General features: G+C 45.2%; 9 protein-coding genes across 9 annotated transcripts; 3 read left to right on the forward strand and 6 right to left on the reverse strand.

Moving 5' to 3' along the window:
* Positions 1-791: 791 nt before the first annotated feature.
* On the reverse strand, positions 792-4503 carry K444DRAFT_583375 (WD40 repeat-like protein; the record flags this gene model as incomplete). Its single annotated transcript, XM_024877827.1, has 4 exons — positions 4067-4503; positions 2404-4012; positions 1225-2171; positions 792-1098 (listed from the first exon to the last, which is right to left on the reverse strand). The coding sequence occupies exons 1-4, from the start codon at positions 4486-4488 to the stop codon at positions 792-794; spliced, it is 3285 nt and encodes a 1094-aa protein (XP_024741073.1). The 5' UTR covers positions 4489-4503.
* Positions 4504-7865: 3362 nt separating this feature from the next.
* Positions 7866-9986, forward strand: K444DRAFT_555234 (uncharacterized protein; the record flags this gene model as incomplete). The annotated part of the gene is made up of 5 exons (XM_024876693.1): positions 7866-7984; positions 8044-8616; positions 8674-8880; positions 8930-9213; positions 9264-9986. The coding sequence occupies 5 exons, from the start codon at positions 7866-7868 to the stop codon at positions 9818-9820; spliced, it is 1740 nt and encodes a 579-aa protein (XP_024741074.1). The 3' UTR covers positions 9821-9986.
* Positions 9987-10335: 349 nt separating this feature from the next.
* K444DRAFT_521380 (MFS general substrate transporter) lies at positions 10336-12461 on the forward strand (the record flags this gene model as incomplete). Its single annotated transcript, XM_024874125.1, has 9 exons — positions 10336-10584; positions 10642-10718; positions 10770-10821; positions 10878-11052; positions 11103-11126; positions 11182-11253; positions 11311-11814; positions 11868-12028; positions 12090-12461. 9 exons carry the CDS (start codon positions 10336-10338, stop codon positions 12459-12461), a joined length of 1686 nt encoding a protein of 561 aa, XP_024741075.1.
* Positions 12462-13951: 1490 nt separating this feature from the next.
* K444DRAFT_640986 (S-adenosyl-L-methionine-dependent methyltransferase) lies at positions 13952-15509 on the forward strand (the record flags this gene model as incomplete). Its single annotated transcript, XM_024884551.1, has 2 exons — positions 13952-14001; positions 14678-15509. 2 exons carry the CDS (start codon positions 13952-13954, stop codon positions 15507-15509), a joined length of 882 nt encoding a protein of 293 aa, XP_024741076.1.
* Positions 15510-15688: 179 nt separating this feature from the next.
* Positions 15689-16492, reverse strand: K444DRAFT_306380 (uncharacterized protein). Its single transcript, XM_024871772.1, has 2 exons — positions 16253-16492; positions 15689-16204 (listed from the first exon to the last, which is right to left on the reverse strand). Exons 1-2 carry the CDS (start codon positions 16300-16302, stop codon positions 15865-15867), a joined length of 390 nt encoding a protein of 129 aa, XP_024741077.1. The 5' UTR covers positions 16303-16492; the 3' UTR covers positions 15689-15864.
* Positions 16493-16635: 143 nt separating this feature from the next.
* Positions 16636-18390, reverse strand: K444DRAFT_555242 (uncharacterized protein; the record flags this gene model as incomplete). The annotated part of the gene is made up of 3 exons (XM_024876694.1): positions 18247-18390; positions 18010-18115; positions 16636-17799 (listed from the first exon to the last, which is right to left on the reverse strand). Coding segments are annotated over exons 2-3 (1251 nt in total), but the record flags the coding sequence as incomplete, so codon positions are not given.
* Positions 18391-18842: 452 nt separating this feature from the next.
* On the reverse strand, positions 18843-19731 carry K444DRAFT_521366 (NAD(P)-binding protein; the record flags this gene model as incomplete). Its single annotated transcript, XM_024874124.1, has 2 exons — positions 18843-19434; positions 19514-19731. The coding sequence occupies 2 exons, from the start codon at positions 19729-19731 to the stop codon at positions 18843-18845; spliced, it is 810 nt and encodes a 269-aa protein (XP_024741079.1).
* A 272-nt stretch (positions 19732-20003) lies between these two features.
* On the reverse strand, positions 20004-21859 carry K444DRAFT_306465 (uncharacterized protein). Its single transcript, XM_024871773.1, has 5 exons — positions 21664-21859; positions 21432-21586; positions 21118-21375; positions 20567-21065; positions 20004-20507 (listed from the first exon to the last, which is right to left on the reverse strand). Exons 1-5 carry the CDS (start codon positions 21797-21799, stop codon positions 20188-20190), a joined length of 1368 nt encoding a protein of 455 aa, XP_024741080.1. The 5' UTR covers positions 21800-21859; the 3' UTR covers positions 20004-20187.
* A 324-nt stretch (positions 21860-22183) lies between these two features.
* Positions 22184-23707, reverse strand: K444DRAFT_609152 (FAD/NAD(P)-binding domain-containing protein). Its single transcript, XM_024879522.1, has one exon. The coding sequence runs from the start codon at positions 23618-23620 to the stop codon at positions 22274-22276; it is 1347 nt and encodes a 448-aa protein (XP_024741081.1). The 5' UTR covers positions 23621-23707; the 3' UTR covers positions 22184-22273.
* Positions 23708-24036: the final 329 nt, after the last annotated feature.

The following is a 24036-nucleotide window of genomic DNA, read 5'->3' on the forward strand; positions in this document are numbered from 1 at the left end:
TCCTAAAAATACTTAATTAAACTCCAATTTCTTATATAATACCTTTTTATATTAATTTCTTTTTATATAATAATTTTTTAATATTAAAAAAAAAGAATATAGTACTAATAGCTAAAGCTAAATATAATAAATATAATTACGTGAAATTAGCTCATATAACTAATTTGTAATTACTATATTATATTTATTTTTAATTTCTCTAATTCCTAATTAATATTTAAAATAATATTATTTATATTTTCTTTCTTTCTTTCTTCTTTCTTTTTTATTAAAAGAAAGCCTTTTATTAACTATTTTTTAAGCAAATTAGGAGTTTTTTATATATAAAGAGACTTTGAAATTAATTCTTTTCAAAAGTATATAATTTTAGGCATAATTGGGTGCCAAATTTAAGTACTTTCGCAATTTCGCATTTCACAGTCTTCTTGTTTAGAACTTATAATTCTTAATACCCTAAAAACTTGCCTTATCCTTAGAGGTTGGGAAGCGCTAGCGAAACGGATGTGGCAGCCTCTGGCCGAACTATTTTTGACGTTAATAATCTGACTAAAAGGGGTCAGAATATTAGCCACAGGGAGCCAAATTTCGCTCCATCCCTAACGTCGAAATCACGTGCATAGTACTTTCCTAGGAGAAATTTCCCGGGAGATCACTGGTCCTGTGAAAAACGGCTCAGGAGAGCATAGTTCCTAACGAATTTCTCATAGGAGCTATGCTCCCCCAAGAGCAGTAAACTAGTCTTAAAACTAAGGTATTTAAATAATCAGCATTTACTTTATTTAACATTATAGCTATCTAAGAGTAGATAAGATGGCCGATGAGAATCCGATAATAAGCACCTTTCCAGATTGACAGCCAATAGCGATTGTCGACCCCGATAGCGAAATATCAGAACTAAAAGCCCGGTAGTCAGGCGGTAACCAGAGCAAGTTCTGGGTGTTCCATGTAATCCACGGCCCGCAAATTCCCAATCCTTGGCAGTTGCTTTTACCAGTGGCCTCTTGAGAAGATTCGGACAAAGTGGGAAGCTTAGTTCTTTCTACCTTAAAACTTCCGACGTTTGTAATAAGGATTGAGTCCGTAATATCAAATGATAAACTCGTGATATTACCGGAAACTGCGACACTTTGCTGGTGAAAGCCTGTAGCCGCGTCCCAGACCTTGACGGTATTGTTGTTTGACGCCGACGCCAGTAGCTTTGAGTCGTGCGAGAAAGCGACTGACCTAACCCAATTACTATAGCCAAGCGTTTGCTGGAGCGAACCTGTAGTCACGTCCCAAATCTTGATAGTTTTATCGTCTGATGCCGATGCTAGTAGCTTTGAGTTATACGAGAAAGTAATTGACCTAACCCAATTGCTATGGCCCTCGAGCGTCTGCCGGAGAGAGCCTGCAGCCGCGTCCCAGATCTTAATGGTGTTATCGTCTGATGCTGATGCCAGTAACTTCGAATCGTGCGAGAAGGCAACTGAGTTAACCCAATTACTATGGCCCTTGAGCGTTTGCTGGAGCAAGCCTGTAGCCGTGTCCCAGACCTTGATAGTGTTATCATGTGACGCTGATACTAGTAGCTTCGAGTCGTGCGAAAAGGCAACTGAGTTGACCCAATCGCTATGGCCCTCGAGCGTTTGCTGGAGAGAGCCTGTAACCGTGTTCCAGACCTTGACGGTGTTATCATGTGACGCTGACGCTAGCAGCTTCGAGTTATGCGAAAAGGCAATTGACCTGAGCGAACTACTATGGCCTTTGAGCGTCTGCTGGAGAGAGCCTATAGCTGTATCCCAGATCTTAATGGTATTATCGTCTGACGCTGACGCTAGTAGCTTTGAGTCGTGCGAGAAGGTGACTGAATTAACCCAATTACTATGGCCCTTGAGCGTTTGCTGAAGCAGACCTGTAGCCGTATCCCAGACCTTAATAGTATTGTCATGTGACGCTGACGCTAGCAGCTTCGAGTCGTGTGAGAAGGCCACTGACCTAACCCAATCGCTGTGGCCCTTAAGTGTTTGCTGGAGAGAGCCTACAGCCATATCCCAGACCTTAATAGTGCAATCACTTGACGCCGATGCTAGTAACTTCGATTCGTGTGAGAAGGCGACTGATGTGACCGAACCGCTGTGGCCCTCGAGTGTCTCAAAAGCGGTATTCCATTCCAGATCTATATTTGGCTGCTGTGAGATCCAATCAGGTATGTAATTCTGGAATATATTTCGAATGGTACTTTCTTTTGGAGCAAAGACAAGTGCAGAAGAGTAGAGCTGGAGTGGCGATGAGTCGGCTATTGAGCAGAAGCTAAGGACAAAACGCTTCGCATCGCGAAGAAATTGAGATAGTTGAATACTTTTTGTAGACTTTAATTACGTTTCAGTAGATGCTTGTGGTTAATATTAGAGAGTGACTTACTTCTACCATAGCTACCAGGTTGTCGATCATACTAATGCTTTCTCGTAGCCTTCCAATAAGGCTTAATGATTCAAGCCAATGGAGGAAGTGATACTTTAGAAAATTGTGGACTTGTTCGTTGTCGCATATAATGCTTCCGCCCTCTTTCAAGTGATATACCCAATATTGGCAAGCATATTGGATGTCTGGTGGTAGGTGTGAATCTATCGTTTGTCTATCAATATCTGCCCGTGGCCTTTCTGGTGTCTGAAGATCGCAGATATCTTTCTTGATATACTTGCTAATAGACAAGCGTTGGAGGCATCTTGTTGCCAGCTTTGTATGAACATCCTTCTCGTCGACCCAGAAGGGGTTTATCCCGCGCTTCTCAGGGTCGACGAGGAAGTCCCGGAATGACAAATGGAGTAGCCGTATAGGGCAATCAAAACGAGAGGGGATGCTTAGAACCGAGTGGAGGAGATCTGTTCTGCTATCGACTGTACCTTCAGGAACTCCAAGTAGTCGATCGAGGGAAGTAGCAGAAAGAGGGCTAGCGAGAATGACGATTGAGCCGACGACTTGCTGGAATTCTTCTACTAGACCTCTTCTCTCCGAACTAGTAACTCCGATAAGTAATTGGTCCAGGACTGGGAGATACGTTATATCAAGTTTGGATGATTGGCTTCTAGTCTCATATTTTAGGACCTTAGCAAGCTGATCCTTCGGTTGGCCGCATTTTCGGTCATTAATAAACCGGCAGACTGTTGTAGCAAAAATGAATAATGGGATAGCCATTCTAACTAAGCTTTGAACGTTTGCTTGACCTGGCCAATCCGCGGGTAATTGCCGGTTTGATGTGACTGATTTATTATAATCATCACGGATTATTGCTAGCTCGTATTCTAGGAATGCAGAGATGTCTTCCTTGACAATATGTCTAGGGATTTGATGAAGAGCTAGTCCTTCATACTTACCGCTTATATCCTCAAAGCCGACGCGAATAGACAGCTCTGGCCTGCTTGTTAAAAAGAACTTGAGTCGTACCGATGTTATGCGTTGTACTTGTGAAAGGAGGCGAATTATGATTCTGACATCCTCCTCTCGGTCGCACTCGTCAAGGGCATCAATCACAACCACTATTCTCGAAGACTCTTGCAAGTCTCTTTGCATCTTGCCTAAAGGTTGCAAGACGAGCGTTTCAAACTGTTGCTTTAGGGCCTTTGTCGAGATAACTGGGTCGGCCTCGATCGCAGTTTGGACGTATGGCGCTAAGGAAGGCAGTTTTTGGACAAGCTGAGTAGCAATTGTTGTAATGAGCAATCCTGCATGGCCACGGTCGCCTTCGCCCCTCTTAAAGAAAAAACTTGCGCCGAGATCTCCCTTATCGGCGAAGTTTTGGGCCACTGTACGGGAGATTGTAGACTTGCCAGTACCCGCCATTCCATTCAGCCAGAAAATACATTCGCTGCCTTGATTACTAGCCCAGGTATTTATCTGTCGAAGAAGTTCTACTCGAGTGCCTTGGTAGCATCTGGCATTATGTTCTTCGTCGTGGGAGTCGAATGCGGCATTATCGACGGATCGCAGTCTATTAAGAACTGTTCCTTGATAGAGACTAAGGATTTGTACCCTATAGGCAACATTATTAACTTCTGCTATGTGAAATATGAACAAAATCACTTACTCTTGGTCGACTTGGAGACTGAAAGATATGTTGGACTTGCAATTTCCGAGTTTCTTCATGACTCCATCCACATCGTTGCTCTTAATAGGCCAGCTTAAGGCGCGTATTCCATAATGGCTCATCAATTTATTCCTTCTTCGAGGCTCTAGCTTCGTCTCTAGCTGTGCGAGCTGCTTCCTACAGTCCTCGACTCCCTCACGCAAGCTCTGGGATTCCTGGAGCTTCACACCATTTGGGCCGTCACACAGCGACTGGACCCTTTCAAGGGTTGCTTTCAATCCTTGAGCCTCCCTTTGAAGGCGTTCGATGTCGTCTCGGGCATTCTTGACATTGCCGTAGTACTCAGAGCACCGTGAGGTAACCTTTGCGGACAAATCGATAACTGCTATAACGCTTGCGGCAAGTCCTAGAGTCTCTGCCATTGTTGTTGCGAAGAGGCCTACGAACAGAGCGCGTAACAGACATTTTCGTTCCTACGGCTGAGATTCGAGTTGGGACGAGGCTTCCTGTTTGGCCTGAGGACTCAGTTCTAAGAATAGACCAACACGATCACGTGATCTTTGATTGTGACTCGATCTTCGGAATTGAACACATTATATTCCCAGCACCCTTACAGCCGTTATAATAGCGCAAGTCGATCTAGTAATAGCTGCCCTCGACATGTTCCGTATTCTCTCGAGAATACCCATACAGCCTTTCTGAACTTAATAAAGTTCCTATTTTAATATATATTATAATATTAAAATTATAAAAGTATTTTAAATTAATAATAAATTATTAAATAGTAATGCCTTTTTTTATATTTTATAGTTTTTGGTTATTATAAGCGCTATATAAACTTTATATAAGCTTTCTTTAAACAAGTTTTACTTCTTAGTATATAACTTTTATAAGAGCTCTTATATATAATAATATAAGATAAAGCTTATAAACATAATTAATTTAAAGACTTAGCTTTTATAAGAAACTAATTAATACTTACTTTTAAAGCTTTATATACTTCTTTATATATTCTCTAGTATTTCATTAAGTATAATATAAGTACTAGCCCCGATTAGGCAATATAATCTTATATAAGTATTACTTTAATTAAGTAATTTAATTTAGTTTAATATTTACTTTATTATATATATTTATTTATCTTATTTTACTTATTAGTAAATAAAGCATTATTTAATATATTTAAAATTAATATATAAAGCAAAATTAGTATGCCTTTCCTATAATATTTAATTATGCTTTAGTTTTATTACTTGTATTCTAAATAATCTAATTATATATAGTTTATTAATAAAAAGTTACTGCTTTAATAGATTATAGCATTAGTGCTCATACTAGGAGCCAGAAGTTTCCTAGTAATCAAGTTCTTCTCACTATTAATAATAATCTTACTGGGAAATTGTGCTTCCATTTCGTTATGCTGCAGTACAACGTACGGTACTTTTCCGCTCTGTAGAAGTGTCGGCCCGAGCAGGCTCGAGCTGCGCGTTTGTCCCTTTTTCGCTTGTTTCATTAACATTTCCTGTAAAATTACGTGCGTTGCCTTTTACTTCTTATATCGCCGTCTATATTACTTACAGGCTTGGAATTTAATAAAAAGACAGTTCAACAGCATATTATTACGTTCCGAAATATTAGATTAGCATAGTTTCCTTTTATCAAATTCTTTGATTTATTGATTTTTACGACTTTTAGTTTTCTCGCATTCCTTGAGTTTTGAGCCGAACGTCACTAAATTAGCCCGTATGCGAGCCATTTGTGAGTCACGAATCGTCAAGAAAGCGGTTGATGAGTCGTTGATGTCAAGGTTCCCGCCCCGAATTGGTTCGTTTGCCTCGCGTTTATAAGCCCACCCAGATGGTGGTGATATAACAATCCCTAAGCAGCATATTCGGCTCTACGGCGCCAGCCACTATTGCATGGAATACAAAGACGATTTTTTCTCCGTTAGCTTAAGTGGAATAATGCCTATCACGAGGCACTATATATCAAGCTCGCGAATGAATAAGGCTCTGTTTCACAACCCTTGAATACTGGTATTTATCAGAATTCAAACACCAGCCTTTGTTTATTACAAAAATAAGTCTTTCGCATATTTTTATTTACTAGTAACTATTACTGGCATTCAAATACTAGTAATAGCTCCCATACTAATCTCAGAATTTATAAAACTACTTATTATAAGTAGTTTTATAATTGTTAAGTATTTGAATACTAGCTTTAATTACTTTTATAAGCCTCTCTGAGTATAAATTATTTTTAAAGCTTTATATTTGCAATTTTACTAGAACTTATCCCGTATTAATTTATTTAGTAATAAGTAATATAAGGCCCCGTTTTACACGGCTGCACGCCTTTTAATTACAAGTAATTATAATAACTAAATACTAGCTTTTATTATTCGATAATTAAGGCTAGTATTTAATAAATTAAAATTATTTTACAAGAACTAATTAATTAATAATTATTCTAATTATAAAGGTTTTAGCTTTATTTTTACTAATATTTTTAGTATTTAGTTTTAGTTTTATTAATTTCTAAATATTCTCTTTATAATAATTAAAAACATAATTATATCTTATATTACTTATTATTAAATAAGTTAATATAAGATAGATTTTATAAGAATTATAAAATATAAAGCTTTAGAAAGAATTTATATTATAAAGAAGCTTATAAAAATTAAAAAAAGATATTATTTAAATACTTAATATTTATAAACCTAATTATAATAAGTAATTTTATAAATATTAAGATTAATATAAAAGTAATTATTAGTTACTTATTTCTTGCAAAATAATTTTAATTTATTAAATACTAGCCTTAATTATCGAGTAATAAAAGCTAGTATTTGGTTATTATAATTACTTGTAATTAAGAGACATGCGGCCGTGCGAAACAGGCCTTGAGTTAATCTCATTAATTAACGAGCTTTCATGTTCCTATTCAACTTTCAAGACGGGGAGATGGACAAACATAAAAAAATCCCTTCTGAGACCCACAGTGTAGCTAAAAGTTCGAGCCCACCAAGATATTATTTCAGTGGAAACTCACATTGATGATCGGTATGAGGGCTTGGAACTCCAAATGTATCGTTATCTTTCTCTAGATTTGGAGAGAAGGTTCCCAGCGAATTCTATTTACGGAGACAAGATTGTTTGTTTAGCTGAATATCGTATGTTATATCTACTTCGACATGCTTGTGAAAACAGATAGCAAAATTCGGATCTGAAAGAATGTTTCTTGGCGAATTTCGTGACATTTCCTCGGAAGGATCTTTGGCACTATGGTATCAGAAAACCTCCCCCGAAGAGCATTTCCTTAGAAAGATCTATGTTGATCATGTAGAATCCTGGGCTCAGTCGTGTCGTTATGAAAGAGATCCAAAATATGCTATTTATGCACTTCATTAGTAAGAGTGGCATACCTTGTGCGTCGGTGGGTCAAATAATATTGAGTACCGGTTCTTCCTATTCTTTCAAAGTCTCATTCATATTGTAAGATATTTTCGAAGGGAGTCAACCTTCTTCAAAGATAGCGTCCACACCAGCACAAGTTATCCTTGTCCTTTCGAAGTTGATTAACTGTAGGAGGTCAAACACACCCTCATGCTGGCCGTTCGGATTTCGGGATTGCCAAGACATTCCGCTCCGTCAGGGGTCATAAGCCGTTTGTCAGCACGACTCTGGTCACCGAAACCTCCGTCGCCAATACAGTCACATCTCTGATCTGGAGAACTATTGTAACAGATCTGCACCTTGGACCTTTACAACTTCTGGCTATTTCCGTAAGGAAAAATATGGACCGCCATACATCAGTGTCTCTCGGGACGCCAGCACCATATGGACAAGCTTGTGCTAACTGTGTCCGGTCCAAATGCAAGTGTATCATCCGCCATGCTGGTGGACCTTGTGAGAGGTCAGAAACCTCTAGCAAGTCGCAGTAATATGACATGCTGATTGACATACGATGTTTAGGTGCCGTCGCTTAGACAATGAGTGCCGCCCAGCAGAGTCAGTTCGACGTCGGAGTCGGCGGAAGCCTGTGGTGTCCAGGACAGCACGACTCGAGGAAAAGCTAGATGGCCTCGTGTCATTGATTAAGGCTGGAGCGCAATCTAGTGGGGTCGTGAAAACACCTCATGAAATGATTGTAGAAAATTCTTCGCCTCGTGGCACTTATCATCCTGTAGCAGTCTCGACACCTCCCACTGATGGTTCCACGGGCTCTCCGTACAGCCTTCAACCATATGGCTTCTTGGACACAGACTTCGAACCCTCTCCAGCCGACGCAGAGTCATATCTTATAAATTTCCAGACCTACAAATCCAAATACTTCCCGTTTATTTATATCCTACCTACAACAAGGGCGCAAGACCTCCGACAAGAGCGACCGTTTCTATGGCTTTGCATAATGACAGTCGGCTCAAAATCAACATCACAGCAACAAGTTTTGGGTACCCGAATCCGACAAACTGTAGCGCAAGAAATGGTCATTGAGTCCGAGAAGAGTATCGATCTCCTGTTAGGACTTCTAACATTTTGCTGGTGGTATGTTATTTCGTCTCTTCGAAAGGGCAGAATCTGGCATTGACCACCGCATTTTAGGGCTCACTACCAAGTGGGTACGAAAGGATTCCTGGGTGTTTTTACTCAACTCGCGATATCCTTGGTCTTTGACCAAGGACTTAATAAACAAGTCCGTAAAGACTTCCGTCCGCTGGTCTGCCTGAAGGCGAACTATTCGAGGGCACCTACACCTCGGACCATGGAGGAGCGGAGAGCTGTGCTGGGTTGCTTCTTGGTTACATCAGTGTACGTTGATTATTTTAATTCATCCTCGAACCTACACTTATTGTTTCAGAATATCCTCATTCGTTCAAAAAATCGATGCACTTCGTTGGACACCGCATTTGGATGAATGTCTTCAAGTCTTAGACGAAGCAAAAGAATGTTTCAGCGATGGGATTTTAGTCCAGCAAGTGCGATTGCAATTAATAACTGAGCGAGTGACTCGGGCTATATTGGATGACGGAGTATCAGAAACTACGAAACGTGCCATGAAGCCCACGTCTTTCTGTCTCGAAGTCTTCCAATCGCAACTGCGTGACATTAAAACCGAGCTTCTCGCTCAACCTCAAACGGATGGTTAGCTTCAATACACCAATTGATCTATATTCCTACTCACATTACAGCAGATGCGGTGTTGTTTCATCTTTACAACGCAGAGCTAGAAGTCTCCCTTCCACTCACGTTTCTCCATGGAACAACACTTCAGCCACGGAAATCTGTCGATCCAGGCGTTCGGGCAATAAAGTCATGGTTTGACACCCTTTTTGCGATACCAGTAGCCACCTACGCTGGGTTGCCCTTCTCCATACTCTCGCAACTGGTCCGCTGCCTAGTTACGCTCTCTCGGCTCATAAGTCAAGTCGATTCTGGCTGGATGGAGAACAGTATTTGGACAACCGCGGATGCGCTCTCCACGATGAATCGTGTGATTGACAACTTCGAACAAGTTGCGGAACTCGCTGGGCTGGATAATAGTGGCTTCCCGGAAGGAGACCTATTCTTTCGAACAGCACAGATGTTTCGTACCATTCGGCCAGGCATGGAGACACATTTGGTCCAAGATGACTTACTAAATATTCCTCCTTCGCAGAGTGTCAATGGAATGTTTTGTCCTGACAACATTCCTGTCATGGGTTCTGACGACGATTGGCTCATGGACCTTCTCCTTTCTTCAAATAATTAACACTTATGTATTATCTTGAACGCGGCCGCCGCACAAGAATGATACATTTTTATGAGGAATTTCTTCCCGTTGGGAAAATCATTCGGCGTGTATAGATGAACCAGCAATTTCGGGGCTGGAACCGATGTGGAATAGTAGACTTAGTGGTTCATATTACGAATACTTGATGAACACAATAGCCCCGCTTCCTGACCAGCTGTGAATGAGAAGAGAAAAACCCCCTTTCAACAACGGTGCCGAAGCTAAGATTGGGCGCAGAAAAGATGTCGTTCCATATAAGGGACTTGATTGGGTGTCGGATTTGGACCCTCTTCTTCAATCCCGACCGATGCTTACAAAGTTTTGGACTTCCTAGGCCCCTTCAACCTTATAAAATCTGTACAACCTTCTCCTCAGTAAAGAAGTTTAGATTTCAAACTAGAATTCTCTCTAAATCACTCTCTTTTGTTATTTTCGACATCTCCCCTATCGCAAGGCCTATATTTTCTCACGGATTACCACCGCTTTGCAACCAAATGGCTTCATCAACACCCCCTTCTCTCACCAAGAAAGTTTCTGAAATTGGACCAGAAGAGAGTAAAGACGACCTCTCCGCCCCTCCCTCTGACAACAGCCAGGCAGGATTCTATGAAGATCCCAAGTCAGCGCCAGAAGCTCCTCAGCCAACGCAGGATCAAGAATGGGTGTCTGGCTTCAAGCTTCTTACTATCATGACCGCCGTCTCGCTAGTGTGTCTGCTCATGCTGCTGGACACGTCAATCATCGTTACGGCAGGTGGTAAAGCTCTCTCGATTTCTTTCCCAGCTAAGATGTAGCTATAGGCTATTCCGAAAATCACAAACGACTTCCATTCTTTGCCCGACGTGGGCTGGTACGGTTCCGGATACCAGGTTGCAAGGTACGTTGAGCTTCCTTCCCTTGCAAGTATAGCTAGCTCACATGATTCTAGTGCGGTCCTGCAACCGCTGACGGGGAAGTTTTACTCGAACTTCAACTCCAACGTCAGCAAACATATTCCATTCTCGTGGATCCAGTTGTTACTCACACTTACGTCTAGTGGACCTTCCTCGCCTTCTTCGCCATTTTTGAACTAGCCTCTCTGCTATGTGGAGTGGCCAACTCTTCGAAGATGTTGATTGTGGGACGGGTCGTCGCCGGCATGGGAAGTTCTGGCATAACGAACGGTGCTTTTACCATCATTGCTGGATGTGTCCCTATGGCAAAAAGACCAGGTATGTTCCCCAGAAAGAAAAATTAGTTCGTCGATTAACCATGTTTGTAGCTCTCATTGGATTTGTTACCGCTTGTATGTTCTAGCTTCACTCCTTTCCTACCGAAAACATGTTCACCCGTTTATATAGTTTCACAACTGGGCCTGATAACGGGACCATTGATTGGTGGATTACTGACGGAATACACGACTTGGAGATGGTGTAAGTCACCTTCTTTCCGTATTTGGTTGATGTGTCTAATCGCCCCTTCGATATCAGGCTTCTACATTAACCTCCCGATTGGAGGGTTTGTTGCAGTACTTTTAATATTCATCCACGTTCCCGACCAACTCCCCAAACCCCCTCCCCTGGCCGTCCTCAAAACGCTGCCAGAAAAACTCGACCTCACCGGTTTCGCACTCTTCGCGCCTGCCGTCATCCAACTATTACTGGCTCTACAATGGGGCGGTATCACATATACCTGGAACAGTGCGAAGATCATCGGCCTGTTCTGCGGCGCCGGCGGTACATTCGCAGTCTTTCTAGCGTGGGATTACCGTAAGGGAGACGACGCAATGATCCCTTTCTCCACAATGGGAAAGAGGACTGTCTGGTCTAGCTGCGTGACGTACGGCCTCTTCATGGGCCAGCTCTTCACAGTTTCCTATTATCTGCCGATCTATTTCCAGGGTGTGAAAGGCGCGTCTCCTACTATGAGCGGTGTCTACGTTCTTCCTATTATTGGATTTCACATCCTCGCTGGCTTGATCTCTGGAGTCCTAAGTGAGTACCGTGCATATATCCCGAGTCCGTAGATTTCTTGCTGAGTCCTATAGTTGGAAAACTAGGCTACTATTTGCCCTTCAGTGTACTTGGTTCCCTCCTAGTAGCAATTGCAAATGGTCTCTTGTCTACATCATCCCCCGGAACATCGACTGGAAGATGGGTTGGATACCAGATCATCGGAGGTGTCGGTCGCGGACTTGGAATGCAACCAGTGAGCCCCCCCCCGTTCTTCAAACTCTCACCTGCAACTAACAGTTTACCGCGCTTTCCAGCCCATAATTGCCATTCAAAACACCTTACAGCCAGCCCAAATCCCCGTCGCCATGGCGCTCCTCATGTTCAGCCAAGCATTCGGCGGAGCGCTGTTCCTCAGCTTCTCCGACACCATCTTGACCAACAGTCTTAAAACCCTGCTTCCCAAGTACTCCCCTTCCGTGGATCCTCAAGCTGTCATCAATGCCGGTGCAACGGGATTCCGAACCATTCTTCAAGGAGCCGACTTGGTAAACGTAGTGGTGGTGTATGCGAAGAGTGTGGATCGCGTTTTTTACTTGACTGCTGGAGCAGCAGTAGGCAGCTTCATGTCCTGTTGGTTTATGGGGTTCAAAGATATCAGGAAGAAGCAAACTGTTTCGAAAGCTTAGGGTTTCCATTTCCTTACAGGTATCTTTCAGTAGGGCGAGATGACATTTGACAATGAGCAACGAGCGCGTGGCGTTCATTGCTGCTCTAGTTGTCACTTTAGATGTATAGATAACAATTATAGAGGGAGAAGAGACCTTGCCAATCTTACCACTTTCTAAGCCCAGAAAAATGAAAATGCCGTCGGTTCATGGGAAGTTTTTGGCGCCGCAGAACGGGTACTTTGACCTAAGCGAAAGAAAGTATAAAGAATCGACGACAGCCATGTTGGGGTAACTCAGAGGAAGGATTTTCTCACTCAATGCTCTTGTACGCGGCTCAAGTCTTAGACGGAGCTCGATGGTATGTCTACGAAGGCATGGCCAGCTTGTGGGAGGTCAATGGCCACAGGAAGGGGGGGGAATAAGTTTTCACCCGGAAATTAGTATTTGCGACCCCGTATCTGGAACTTCGGAGATTACCAAGCAGGTTAAGGATGTGAGGGTCGCGGAGTAGCTGCTCTTCTTGTTTGAAAACAATATTCCGCCGGGGATATGCCTTCTACCAAATACTATGTGCTGTGCTACAGCCTGCTGTGTAGAGTCACGATGGTGGCCAATATTGACATCAATCAAAGGAATGTATTTTTCTCGGTGCTGGCCAGGACAGGGATTGAAGGCAGCTTATCCCAGTTTCCCAGTTTAACCGGCAAGAACCAATATTCATGATGTTGTCTTGGATGGTTCCATATGAAAAGACTCAAAGATTTATAATACCTATCTTTTGTGCTAATATAGGATGGGAATTGTGTTTATATTAAGTATGAGTTCTATATTATCGAAATTAAATAAGTTTTTAGTAAAATTCAGTGTGCCAAAGGATTAATCACGTTAATCAAATTAATTAATTAATTAATGTAATTAGATTATAATTAATGTAATTCCGATTTTTTTTTGATTAGATTAGAATAACTAATCTGATTAATCTGTCACGTGACTATAGTAAATCACTATTTACTTAATAAGTATTAAATAACTAAGGCACCTATCAGGTAGCCCTAGTTAAACTAAGCTAGGGCTTATATAATAGTGGTTATATACTAGCTTTCAATAATAATAAACCAGTTATTCTCCTATATTCCCCCTTTTTTAATTTAGCTTCGGGTCGCTTACTAAGCGTTACCGCCCCTGATTAGTGTAGCGCTAGAGCTAGAGCGGGCAGGAGTGTTACCAGATTAGGCTAGCACGGTCACGTGTAGGATCACGTGTGTATTAATTAGATTAATCAGATTAATCATGATTAATCTAATAAATACGTGAATAGAATATAATTAATAAGTATATTTCGTGATTAGATTAGACTAATGGCCATTAATCTAATCTAATCTAATTATTTGACACACTAGTAAAATTAAAGTCATATATAATAACGCTAAATTATAAGGCTAAATTACTAGGCACTAGTAGGGACTGTTATAAGTTTAATAGAGAGAGCATGTGATGGGGCACACGTGATGGCGCATGGACAGGTGTCAGATGTCGTGGATCTAGTTTCCTATTTTGGGTAAAGCTTGCGATCGGAATCGTACGGGCGATCGGAATCGTACGGATCGCATGAGATCGTATTTCCTAGTTGAGTAAAGTGCTTCGCAGGCTTGGCTAAGCACTAGGGAATATACAGGGAGACGCTTCTAGCTTTGGAAAGGGGCATCAATTAGTCTTTTGTTGGAATCAATTCTTGGAATCAGTTACACTTGCAAGCGTCACTCTGCAGCTTACTTACCTTGACTACTTGTGCATCACCCTGCTATTACGTGCCTCACAGAGCAAGAATTGCTACTATTAATATTATAATAAATTAAAAAGTTGGCTACGTTTTGTAGAAGTAGGTAGTGATAGGATTTATATTTAGATAATGCGAAAACTATAACTAATTCTCTCGGGAACCAGAAAAGGGTCTCCCGGAGCATAATATAGCTAACTTATTAGCGCGCTCAGGGCTCAGGGCTCAGGGCTCGGCTCAGGTAAAAGCAGCGACTGCTCCGGTCCAAAGGCCGCCGGTCGAGGAGAAAGATGCCGGATTTAACGGAGGTACTAGGTTGTTCGGGCCGTGAGAGGCCGCCCCAGTTTTATGAAACCTCCCAACCTTGATAAATAGATACAAAAACGATAGATCCCACTCTGCAGGAAATTGGCCTTCTCGCCAAAGAGATGGCAAACATGGCACACCGGAGTCAAAGCAGTTATACTCAGGGTTACTCCAACCACACCCTCGCAACTCACCAGTCGCGCACGCCGGAGTCAGATGCAGCCTTTCTCCTACCTTATATTAAGAAGACAGACCACATCCTCGATGTCGGCTGCGGGCCGGGCACCATCACCACGGGCTTCGCTAAGTACGCCAGCGAAGGCACGATAGTGGGCCTCGATATCTCTTCAGAGGTTTTGAAAAAGGCAAAGATATTAGCAGCCGAAGACCACGTGCCCTCCCAGGGACCCGGATCCGTGATCTTCGAGGAAGGAAATGTTCTAAAAGGGCTACCCTATCCCGACGAGACATTCGATATCGTCTATTGCTCGCAGCTCTTCGGGCATCTGCCCCCGCCGGACCTACCGCTCCGTGCTCTCGCCGAGATGCGACGCGTCTTGAAGAAAGGCGGTCTCCTAGCTACGCGCGATGCGGCGGATTCGCACTTCTACCCGCGGAGCTTGGACCTCGACCGGTTGTGGGTGCAAAACTCAAGCCGCGGAATACACAAGGGGATGCCAGACCCTGACCCCACGGGGTCGAGGATGCCGGCGCTGCTCCGCAGCGCTGGTTTTGATACTGACGGAGGCAAGGTCCAAGTTGGCGCTGGAACGAAGGTGTTCTCGGGGCCAGAAACGAGGAAGTGGTTAGCCTGGCGCGCTGAAGGACAGCTGCGGGAGGGAGATCCGTTCCGCCAGAGCTGGCTGGATGCTGGCATTACCGAGGATGAGATACAAGAGACACTGCGGGCGGTGAGGAAGTGGGCCGAGATGGAAGATGCTTGGTTCGCGGCGCTGCAGTGCGAGATGCTTGCGTGGAAGTAGGTAAGCGAGTGAAAAGGGGAAGCGCAAGGTAGCTGAGGGACGTCTAGCCTTCGGTTGCCAAGGAAGTATTGTAAAAGAAAACAGCTTGACTTGGGAGTCTCTTTTGTCATTGAGGCATAGGGACAAGCTGCAGATTTAGGAACTGGGAAGAGAGAACACCGAGAGAGGAAATATCACAAATACCTGACCGAATGAAAAAAAACTTGCAACGAAACTGAGCACGGAGTTATAAATTAGTATCCGCCGATGAACTCCGACCCCAAACTCCAGGGCTGAGATGTATACACCAACACATAATCTTACAACATGACACGAAAACCAATCGCAATCGTGCGCATCTTCATCCACTCTAGACCTAATGTTTCACCACCTTCTCATTCGAATGTCCACAATTCGGGCAGTCATGCGCTGCCGTCGGGAAGCGATTCGAAGTAGCTTCATCGTATGTCGGAGCTTCGCGCATTTGGATTTGCTGGTTATCGCCGCTCATCCTTGGTGTTTCGCTGTAGAGTTGTTTCTCATCTCGATAGGTAGTGTTTTGAGGCTGGTACTGAGATGGTGCTGGGTATTCCTGGTAGACTTGAGGGGATCCTGGGGGTTTTGGACCTGGGAAAGAGTTGTTGGCTGGGTCTTCGTGATAGTTCCTGGGCAATCCGCAGCCTGCACCGCATTTTCTTTCTTCGCGGAGGGGTTTCCTGTGAAATTGTCAGGTTTATGCTCAATGCACAATAGAAGTAACTAACGTGATGAGATGAATGCCATAGAGAACAATCCCGAGCTTGATGAGACCCATTTCGATTGGCTAGGGGGGGTGTTCAGGAACGAGTATGTTTTGATCGGATTGTTTGACTGTTGAAAATTGCTGAATATAGCCAGCAATGTTGAAAGCCGTCTGCATATATATTCTGATGTGACTCAGTGTGTGATACGTAAGCCTATTCGGAGTATACGCAATTCAACGAAGGCAGCACGGATTGGATCCTGTGGCGCGGAGTTAACGATAATTCGTCGGGATGCTCAGCCCTGTGACGAGTCAGCCGGGACAACCCCGCAGACTTCGTATCGCGTATTCCCGCCCACGTCGCACCGTCGCAAACCCCTGCGATCTGGCCTAGGTCCTACTATAAAGGACGCGATGTGGATATTCCACATAAGGAGCCCATTGCTCTCCCAAACTCTGCTTAACGGCTTCGAACAAATAGTAAGAGCGCTGTTCCATGTACCAGACATTCTCACAATACTTGAGCAGGAGGCAATAATGAGCCGTAAGTATCAGAGCTGGGGGCCGCTTCTCACTCAGCAGTCGAATGAAGGTGTCCGAAACCCTTCCAACCCAGAGAGCTGCTGTAGCTCGCGTCATTTGCGAGGTGAGGCCCCGCGAGTATGCAGCAAACATGTTGCGCAGCCGCTCGATCGCATCAGCATATGCCTCCATTTCTTCAACAGTGGTGGTACTTTTGATGAGAGGCATCTGGAAAACGGCAGTTCTCAAGAGGGACAGGCTCTGGTCGACTTCTGGATCGGGCACTGCACCGTCTGCTATTGCTGTCTCGACTTTCATTCCCTCGGAGATGATGAAGCCAAGAGGGCCACCTTCTAGATGCTCCAGGGCCGTTTGGACGAAGCCCACACATCCACGGAGACAAAACATCCAGTTTGACAAGACTTCATTGGATGCACCCTCGGAGAATGGGAACAAGTGTTCGGTGGAGCGGTAGGAGGCGTACGTGAACGTCATCAACAGAGTCGAGAAAACCCACAGTTGGTTCGCATTCCCAGCGTTTACATTGGCCATCGCTCTTTGAAAAGGGCCAAGGGCCAAGTCATGGTGCTGGCTCGCCAGGAACGCGTATTTATCTTTCTCCTTTGGATCCGAGCTGAGATAGCCCAGATGCAAAGCTCCACTTGCCAACATGCCGTGCACCAAATAGTCGCAAGAAAGAGCTCGTTGAACGAGATCTTCTTTCCAGGGAGTTGTCAATGTTGGGGCTGTCACTTTGATAAAGTGATGCCAGAGATTCATGTCTTCCATGTCAAAATGTCCAACCCTCCTCTCGGTGTCTGCTGGTGTTGAGACTCCAAGTCTAGGGTCAACAGCTGACGGAGGCTCTCTCACGGGGATCGACGAAGGTGTTGGGGAGCCGATTGATGAAGATGGGACCCGAGTGGGGGGCAAAGTAGGTGCAGGAAGATCGACATTGGCTGAGGGGTGAGATGTCCCACTATTGACGTATTCGCATTGAATCTCTCTTTTGACGCAACCTGAACAGGCAGGCTTCTGTTCTCCGCACTGTACAGATTAGTACGAGTTCAGGGAGATAGCAGAAGGAGAAGCACAGCTACTGGGATATGGATACTGAGAGGCTGGAGGGATTGCTTGAGATATGGGCTGGTTCTTAAAGAGGGGTTTGGGCCAACGGGAATTCTGAACACTTGATGCAGGAGGAGCAGATTGAGGAGCAGTTATTGGGGGTCCATAGATGAGGAAAGGCGCTTTTACCTTTAACTTTCGCCGTTTACATTCCTGACAGCCTCCCCTGGATTTGGTGTGCGACCGTCTGGTCTTCTGGACTCCGGCCGTCGGCATGACGTCTGGTAGCCCAGCCCTTGGAAATGAAATTTAGCATCCTGAGACTCGAGGACATTGATTGTAGCAAAAGCTGTGAGGTGAATGAGAGAGCCAACTCCACTGGAGCGTCCCAGCGGGTGGTCTTCGTGAAGTCAGGGCACTGCTCACCTCCAGACTTGTGCTGAAGCACCTCTCCAGCTGTTTACTTCGTCACGTGTTCGACAGTATAAGCGATAAGGGGCAAAGCAAGCCTCGTAAATAATCGATCCTTGATCGCTCTGTGGGTGTGCAGACGCGTCGCAAGGAGGCGCATTGAGAATACGTGATACGTGGCGGATCGGGACATTTTTCAGGCGTCGCAAACGACTGGTGAGATAATTTCAATGCTGACTAATAATCGCGTATCACGTATTGGTCCAGCAGGGGTTAAATATTTGTTGAAAATGACGCTCTTGAATAACATCGCAAAGTTGCAAACACTTAAATTTCTAATTGAAATCGGAAGTAGGCAAACGCCCACTTCCCTCAGCGGCCACAGAATGGAGAAACTTAGAGTGGCGGTCATTACGATGTAGTATTTTGTTTTGTCATATCTATCATCTCTCTCGTATCGCGTATTGACAGCCGTCAGTGCTTTTTATGGGGAACTTCTAACATTTTCAAACCAAAAAATTATTGTTTTCATTCTCAGTGAAAGATGAATCTTGTAAAGAGACTCCCTTTAACCCCCTCGAGCAGAAGGAATGCACCAAACCAGACACACCTCACTTTTCCCCACTACCCTTCATTAACTCCATCAACATCCTAAACATCCCCTGTCTCTTCTCCTCAAAAACCTCATACGCCTTCGCCGCCATACCCACAGCAATATCATCCTTCCCCTCCTCCAAGCCCTTCCATACCTCCTCAGTAAAAACTTCCAAATCCATCCCTACCCCCTTTCCTCTCCCACCTAAACCTTTCTCTTCATTCCCATCATAATCATGCAACTCAGTCCTCACAGCCGGCGGCACAATCTCTACCACCTTGACCCCTTTCCCTCCCACTTGTTCCCTAATACACAATATCAAATGATGCAATGCTGCTTTACTTGCACAGTATCCTGCCACTTTCGGTATGGGAACTAGACCCAGCGCGCTCGAGATGAAGATTAGGGATTTAGGTGAAGCGGAAGATGAGGAGGAGAGGAAGTATGGGAGGAGATATTTGAGGATATGGATATAGGAGATGTAGTTTGTTGTTGATTCTGTTGAGACGAGATCAAGATCGATGCTTTCTGGAGAAGAGAAATCGAGGGGGCGTTGGATGCCGGAGGAGAGGAGGACGGAGTCGAGGTCGGGATGGGAGGCGAGAACGCTGTTCCAAGTTAGAAGAAACTTTATCAGAGTATTTGAAAGATTAAGGGCAGGCAGCAGGGGGAGAGTGGAGGACTGACGTTTTCACGAAAGATGGGATCCCTCCCAGGTTCGTGATGTCGAATTGCAGCGCTGAGACCTTCTCCGATCCGTATTTTTCGACCAAGGAGTCGAGACGATCTTTTCTGCGGCCGACGGCGACTACGTGGGAACCGTTGGCGATTATTTTCTCTGCGAGAGCGATGCCTATGCCAGATGTTGCGCCGATGATCAGGACTCTTTTGTAGATGAAATGCATACTGGCTCGAATAAGCGAGTCCGGGACGGAGCGGAGAATTTCAGTTGCTGGTCAAGCTTTGTATTAGAGAATTGCTGAATGACAACGAGGGCATTGAAAGTTGTTTTCTGGAGAGAGGAGGACGCCATCTCGTACTAAAAGAGCGAACTCACAAGACGGAAGAATGTTTTGCCGTCTTATGGGTGACAGGAGAGTCCTTGGGGAACTGCTTTCTGAAGACGAAATGAGTATGAGAAGAAAAGAAACTGGGTTCGACGGGGAGAGGTGATGATTAGTGGTGAGTTTGGCTTCCGCAGATGCAAGCTGGATGCGAGGAATCCGAGTATCCCAGCAGCCGAGAAACCACACCGGCAGCTCTCCCACTCCCATCCAATCAGCTTCTTTCCCCCCCACTGACTCCTCCTCTTTCGAATGTGCGTAGGTCTTAAAACTCCACCAAGCACGCAGGACTTCCTTTTACGGATACATAACCTTCAAATAAGGCGGAATGCCAGGGATAGAGCCTGTGGCTTTCATAGGCCAGTAAAGATATCCTCTCATATCCTCCGGAACATTATTCCAAATAGAATCCAACTTGAAAACAGTGTTCCGCTTAACAGTCCCCATACTCCTGCCTGCCCATTCCCGCGATTTGATCGGTGCCATCAGAGCAAGCAGTGCCACGTAATGAGCCAAGAGAATCTGTGCGAGAGTGTTCGAAGGATCAATGAAAGCCTGGAATTCTGCATGAGGGAGGACAGATAAGACGGCGTGAATCTGTCTGTACTTGAGGTACGCTTTTATCATTTCAGCCGGGATCTTTCATGCAGAGAAGGAGAAAGAGGGTGAAACTAACCTTCAAGTGACGAAACAGACAGTAACCGCACGATCTCAGCCTGCAACTTGAATACCTCCTCCTCCACGCCTTTCATCTCCAACGCCCTCATCATCTTAATTGCCTCCCTTGCTTCGGCCACAAGATGCCCAGGAACCAGCGGCACATCCCTAAACCTCGATACAGTAACCTCCGTCTGACTACCACCCTCCAGTTTCAGAAACGAAGTCCCGTACCTACTTGCCCAACCCTGGCGTGAAACCAAGCTAATTCCCCTCATCATCGTGAAGAACTCCTCGACGCTTTCACCCAAATACATCGTCACGGCTGCGAGAATCCAACATGTGGCTAGAATGGCGTCGGCATGTGCTTTACATGTTGGAGGGGTAGAAAGGGCGGTGTTTAGACCGCTGATGGCAAGACCGCGGTAGCTGAGAGCTGAGGAGTAGAGCGGGGAGGTAGAGGTCACTGTTAGGTTGGCGGCGGAGAGGGAGAGCATTGCTTGCATGAGGAAATCGTACTTGGTGTATGTTAGTGGATGTTAGGTCAGTCGGAGGAGTTGAGAAACTTGCTGTGTGAGAGAAAGATGCTATTTCTCGCACCCAAACGCTGTCGTTCCCGACAGGAAGATGCGGATATGCATTTACAATAAAGTGATGGAACAACCGCATATCAGAGGCGCTAAAGATAGTTGGCGTCGACTGCAAGCTCGTGGTCTCCAGCGAAGGCGTGTAGAGCGGTTGAATTGGCTTTAGGCAGTGGCGAGGTGGGTATACGCATGGCACGTTGATTCTCATGCAGTTGTGGCAGGCTGGTTGGTTTTCTTGACACTGAAGGGGTAAGCCACGTGACCTTGGAGAAACTATGAAGAATGACCTCAACCTGCCTTTATCTTTCGGCGCTTGCAATTATAGCATCCTCCGCGGGACTTTTTGTGCCCTTTCCTCGATCTCGGATGATCTGGGGGTTTCTCTTGATAGCCAGGAGAGCTTCGCATCGAGGGCGCCCAGAAGCTTTCCAGTGACTCGGAGTCCTTGTTGTCTGCGCAAGGTTAGCTGCAAGACGGAGAGGAAAACGATACTGCAATAAGGACGATCAAAACTCTGCAGAAAGCTGACCTGTAGAAATAGAGAGTGACAAAGCCTCGGCTGGCGGCCCTGCAGACCCTTCCAGCGCCGCAGCTTGGGTGATACATGTTTCATGCGGGGTTGCCCCGTGAGTCAAGTCTGGGGTGAGGCCGAAAGGCAGAGCCATTCACATTGTACGTATTGCGTTCTAAGCGGAGAGAAGTATCTGTAGTGCTAGATCGTTGACATGTTGATGCTTGATGCAGCGAGGCAGCTGGAAGATCAGGTCAGGCGGTGAGGTTGAATTGGGATCACGTGCACCAAAGCTGTAGCGGGTGTCTTATCTCCGATGCGAGAACTTAAGACACCCTGGATTGTACTCCAAGAATTGACTGAATTTCAGGAAGATAAAGTTTTTTGGTTTCCAGTTTTCCCTGAATACTATTATGTTATTTTGAATTCATCATCAGGTCGAATCCATGTCCCGAAAAGGTTCCCTTTAATTAATGAAGGAATCAGAGTTAGTCCAATCACAATTTTCTTCGTCTCTCATGCAAAGGCAGATGGTAGGCTCAAACTTTGAAAATATTTCCCGAATATACTTCAGATCGGAAGCTAACGGATAAATTCCTGCACAAACACGGCTATCTCGAGGTAGGAGCTACATCTTCTTTGCTTCTACCAGCGTAGCTTCCAAGTCAAAGTCCCAAACCCATCGATACCGAGCTTCGATATCAGGTCTGAGCTTGTCAAAGTCGTCCCCAATTCCTTCACCAAGAAATGAATTCACCTTTCCTGCCTTCCTGCTGGCCTTGATGACGTCCTGCGTCCTTTCGCGTCTTACTTCATTGAAGCACTTGAATACCTTCTCCAGCTCTTGGGCATCCCTCGCAGCTCCCAACAGATTGCTCAAAACATACGCATCCTCGAATGCCATCCCCGCTCCAGCACCCAAGTTTGGCGTACTCGCATGAGCACTGTCACCCAAAAGACACACATTCCCTCGGTAATACTTCTGTTCGTGCAGCAAGTCATAGAAACCCCATTTGTCTTTCGTCTCAAACCTGCTTATCAGTTCAATGATATTACTTCCCCACCCCTCAAAGTCGTTCACCATATCCTCCTTGGTTGACGCAATGATCCAATTGTCGTCGTCCCATTCTAAATTGTCCTTCTGTATAACCGCGGCAATGTTGATGAATTTCCCATGCTCTACCGGGTACGACATGATGTATCCTCTGTATCCAATATACAGTTGGCAGTTCTTCGCCAACTCATCTCCTAGTGTCTCGACCGCAACGGCTTCAGGAACAAGAGCCCGATAGGCATACTCGCCTGTGAACTGCGGCCTTGCCTTCTTGCCCTCTTCTCCAAAGACCATCTCTCTCGTCATGCTCTTGATACCATCGCATCCCACCACACCATCCGCGACCACCGTCTCTCCATCCGCAAACCTCAATTTCACCCCTCCCTCCTCCAATTCCTCAATCTCCACCAACCTCTTTCCAAATTGAGCCGTACCTTCAGGAACCAATTGAACAAGCTCATCTAGAAACCGCGCCCGATGAATACAACTCCTCGTACTAATCCCCTCCCTCTCGAGCATCTCCCCCAGCCCCTTTTCCGTTCCCCGAAGATGACAAATCAAATCACCATACTTCTTTCCTTTGCCACTCTCTGTCTCAGTCTTGCTGTCCATCCCATACCTGAAGCTCGCCCACACATCCTCCAACGCCGGATAATCAGGTGAGTTTCCCGTCACGTGTTTCTTGAAACCTTTAAGGATTGCGGGCGAGATCATGCCCATTGCCCGTACGGCATTGGGACCGAACGCAACACCGACGCCGATCTCAGCGAAAGCGGGTGCGGACTCGTAGATGGTGGTTTTGATATGTTGGGAATGCGGGAGGAGACCGAGGGTGAGCGCGAGTCCAGCGAGACCACCACCGATTACGGCGAGGTTGATCGGCTTCGGGGGAAGAGGATCTCCATTGGCAATTGAACCCATTTTGTGCAATTTGCAGCGATGAGATAGTTCTGAGGGCCGGCTTGAGTCGACTTGGCCAAACCGTGGCAGGTGTTTGCTCGCGAAGGCAGGATGTCGCGAGAGGGTTGGAGGAGCAAGGGTATCTGCCTCTTTTGGACGATTAGAAGATGATCCCTTTAAGCGAGAATGTGACGAGAATCTCCCCCAGAAGATAGGCGATTTGTTTCCTGGTTATCTGTCAGGGTAGCTGAAGCCTCATGCAGCCTCGTGCAGCTTGAGACGCTGTGGGGGGTTGGCCCCCTGCAGCTGCAGTTGTCACATTCAGGATGCAATACCCTGTCTCTTTGTGCCGTCCACTGACTGGGGAGTCTCAGAGTCTCGCAAAAGATTCTGCTTTTCGGAAACGGACTTCCTACATAGAGTTACATTGCATGCTG

This window comes from Hyaloscypha bicolor, assembly GCF_002865645.1.
Source record: "Hyaloscypha bicolor E unplaced genomic scaffold K444scaffold_39, whole genome shotgun sequence".
Taxonomy (NCBI): domain Eukaryota; kingdom Fungi; phylum Ascomycota; class Leotiomycetes; order Helotiales; family Hyaloscyphaceae; genus Hyaloscypha; species Hyaloscypha bicolor.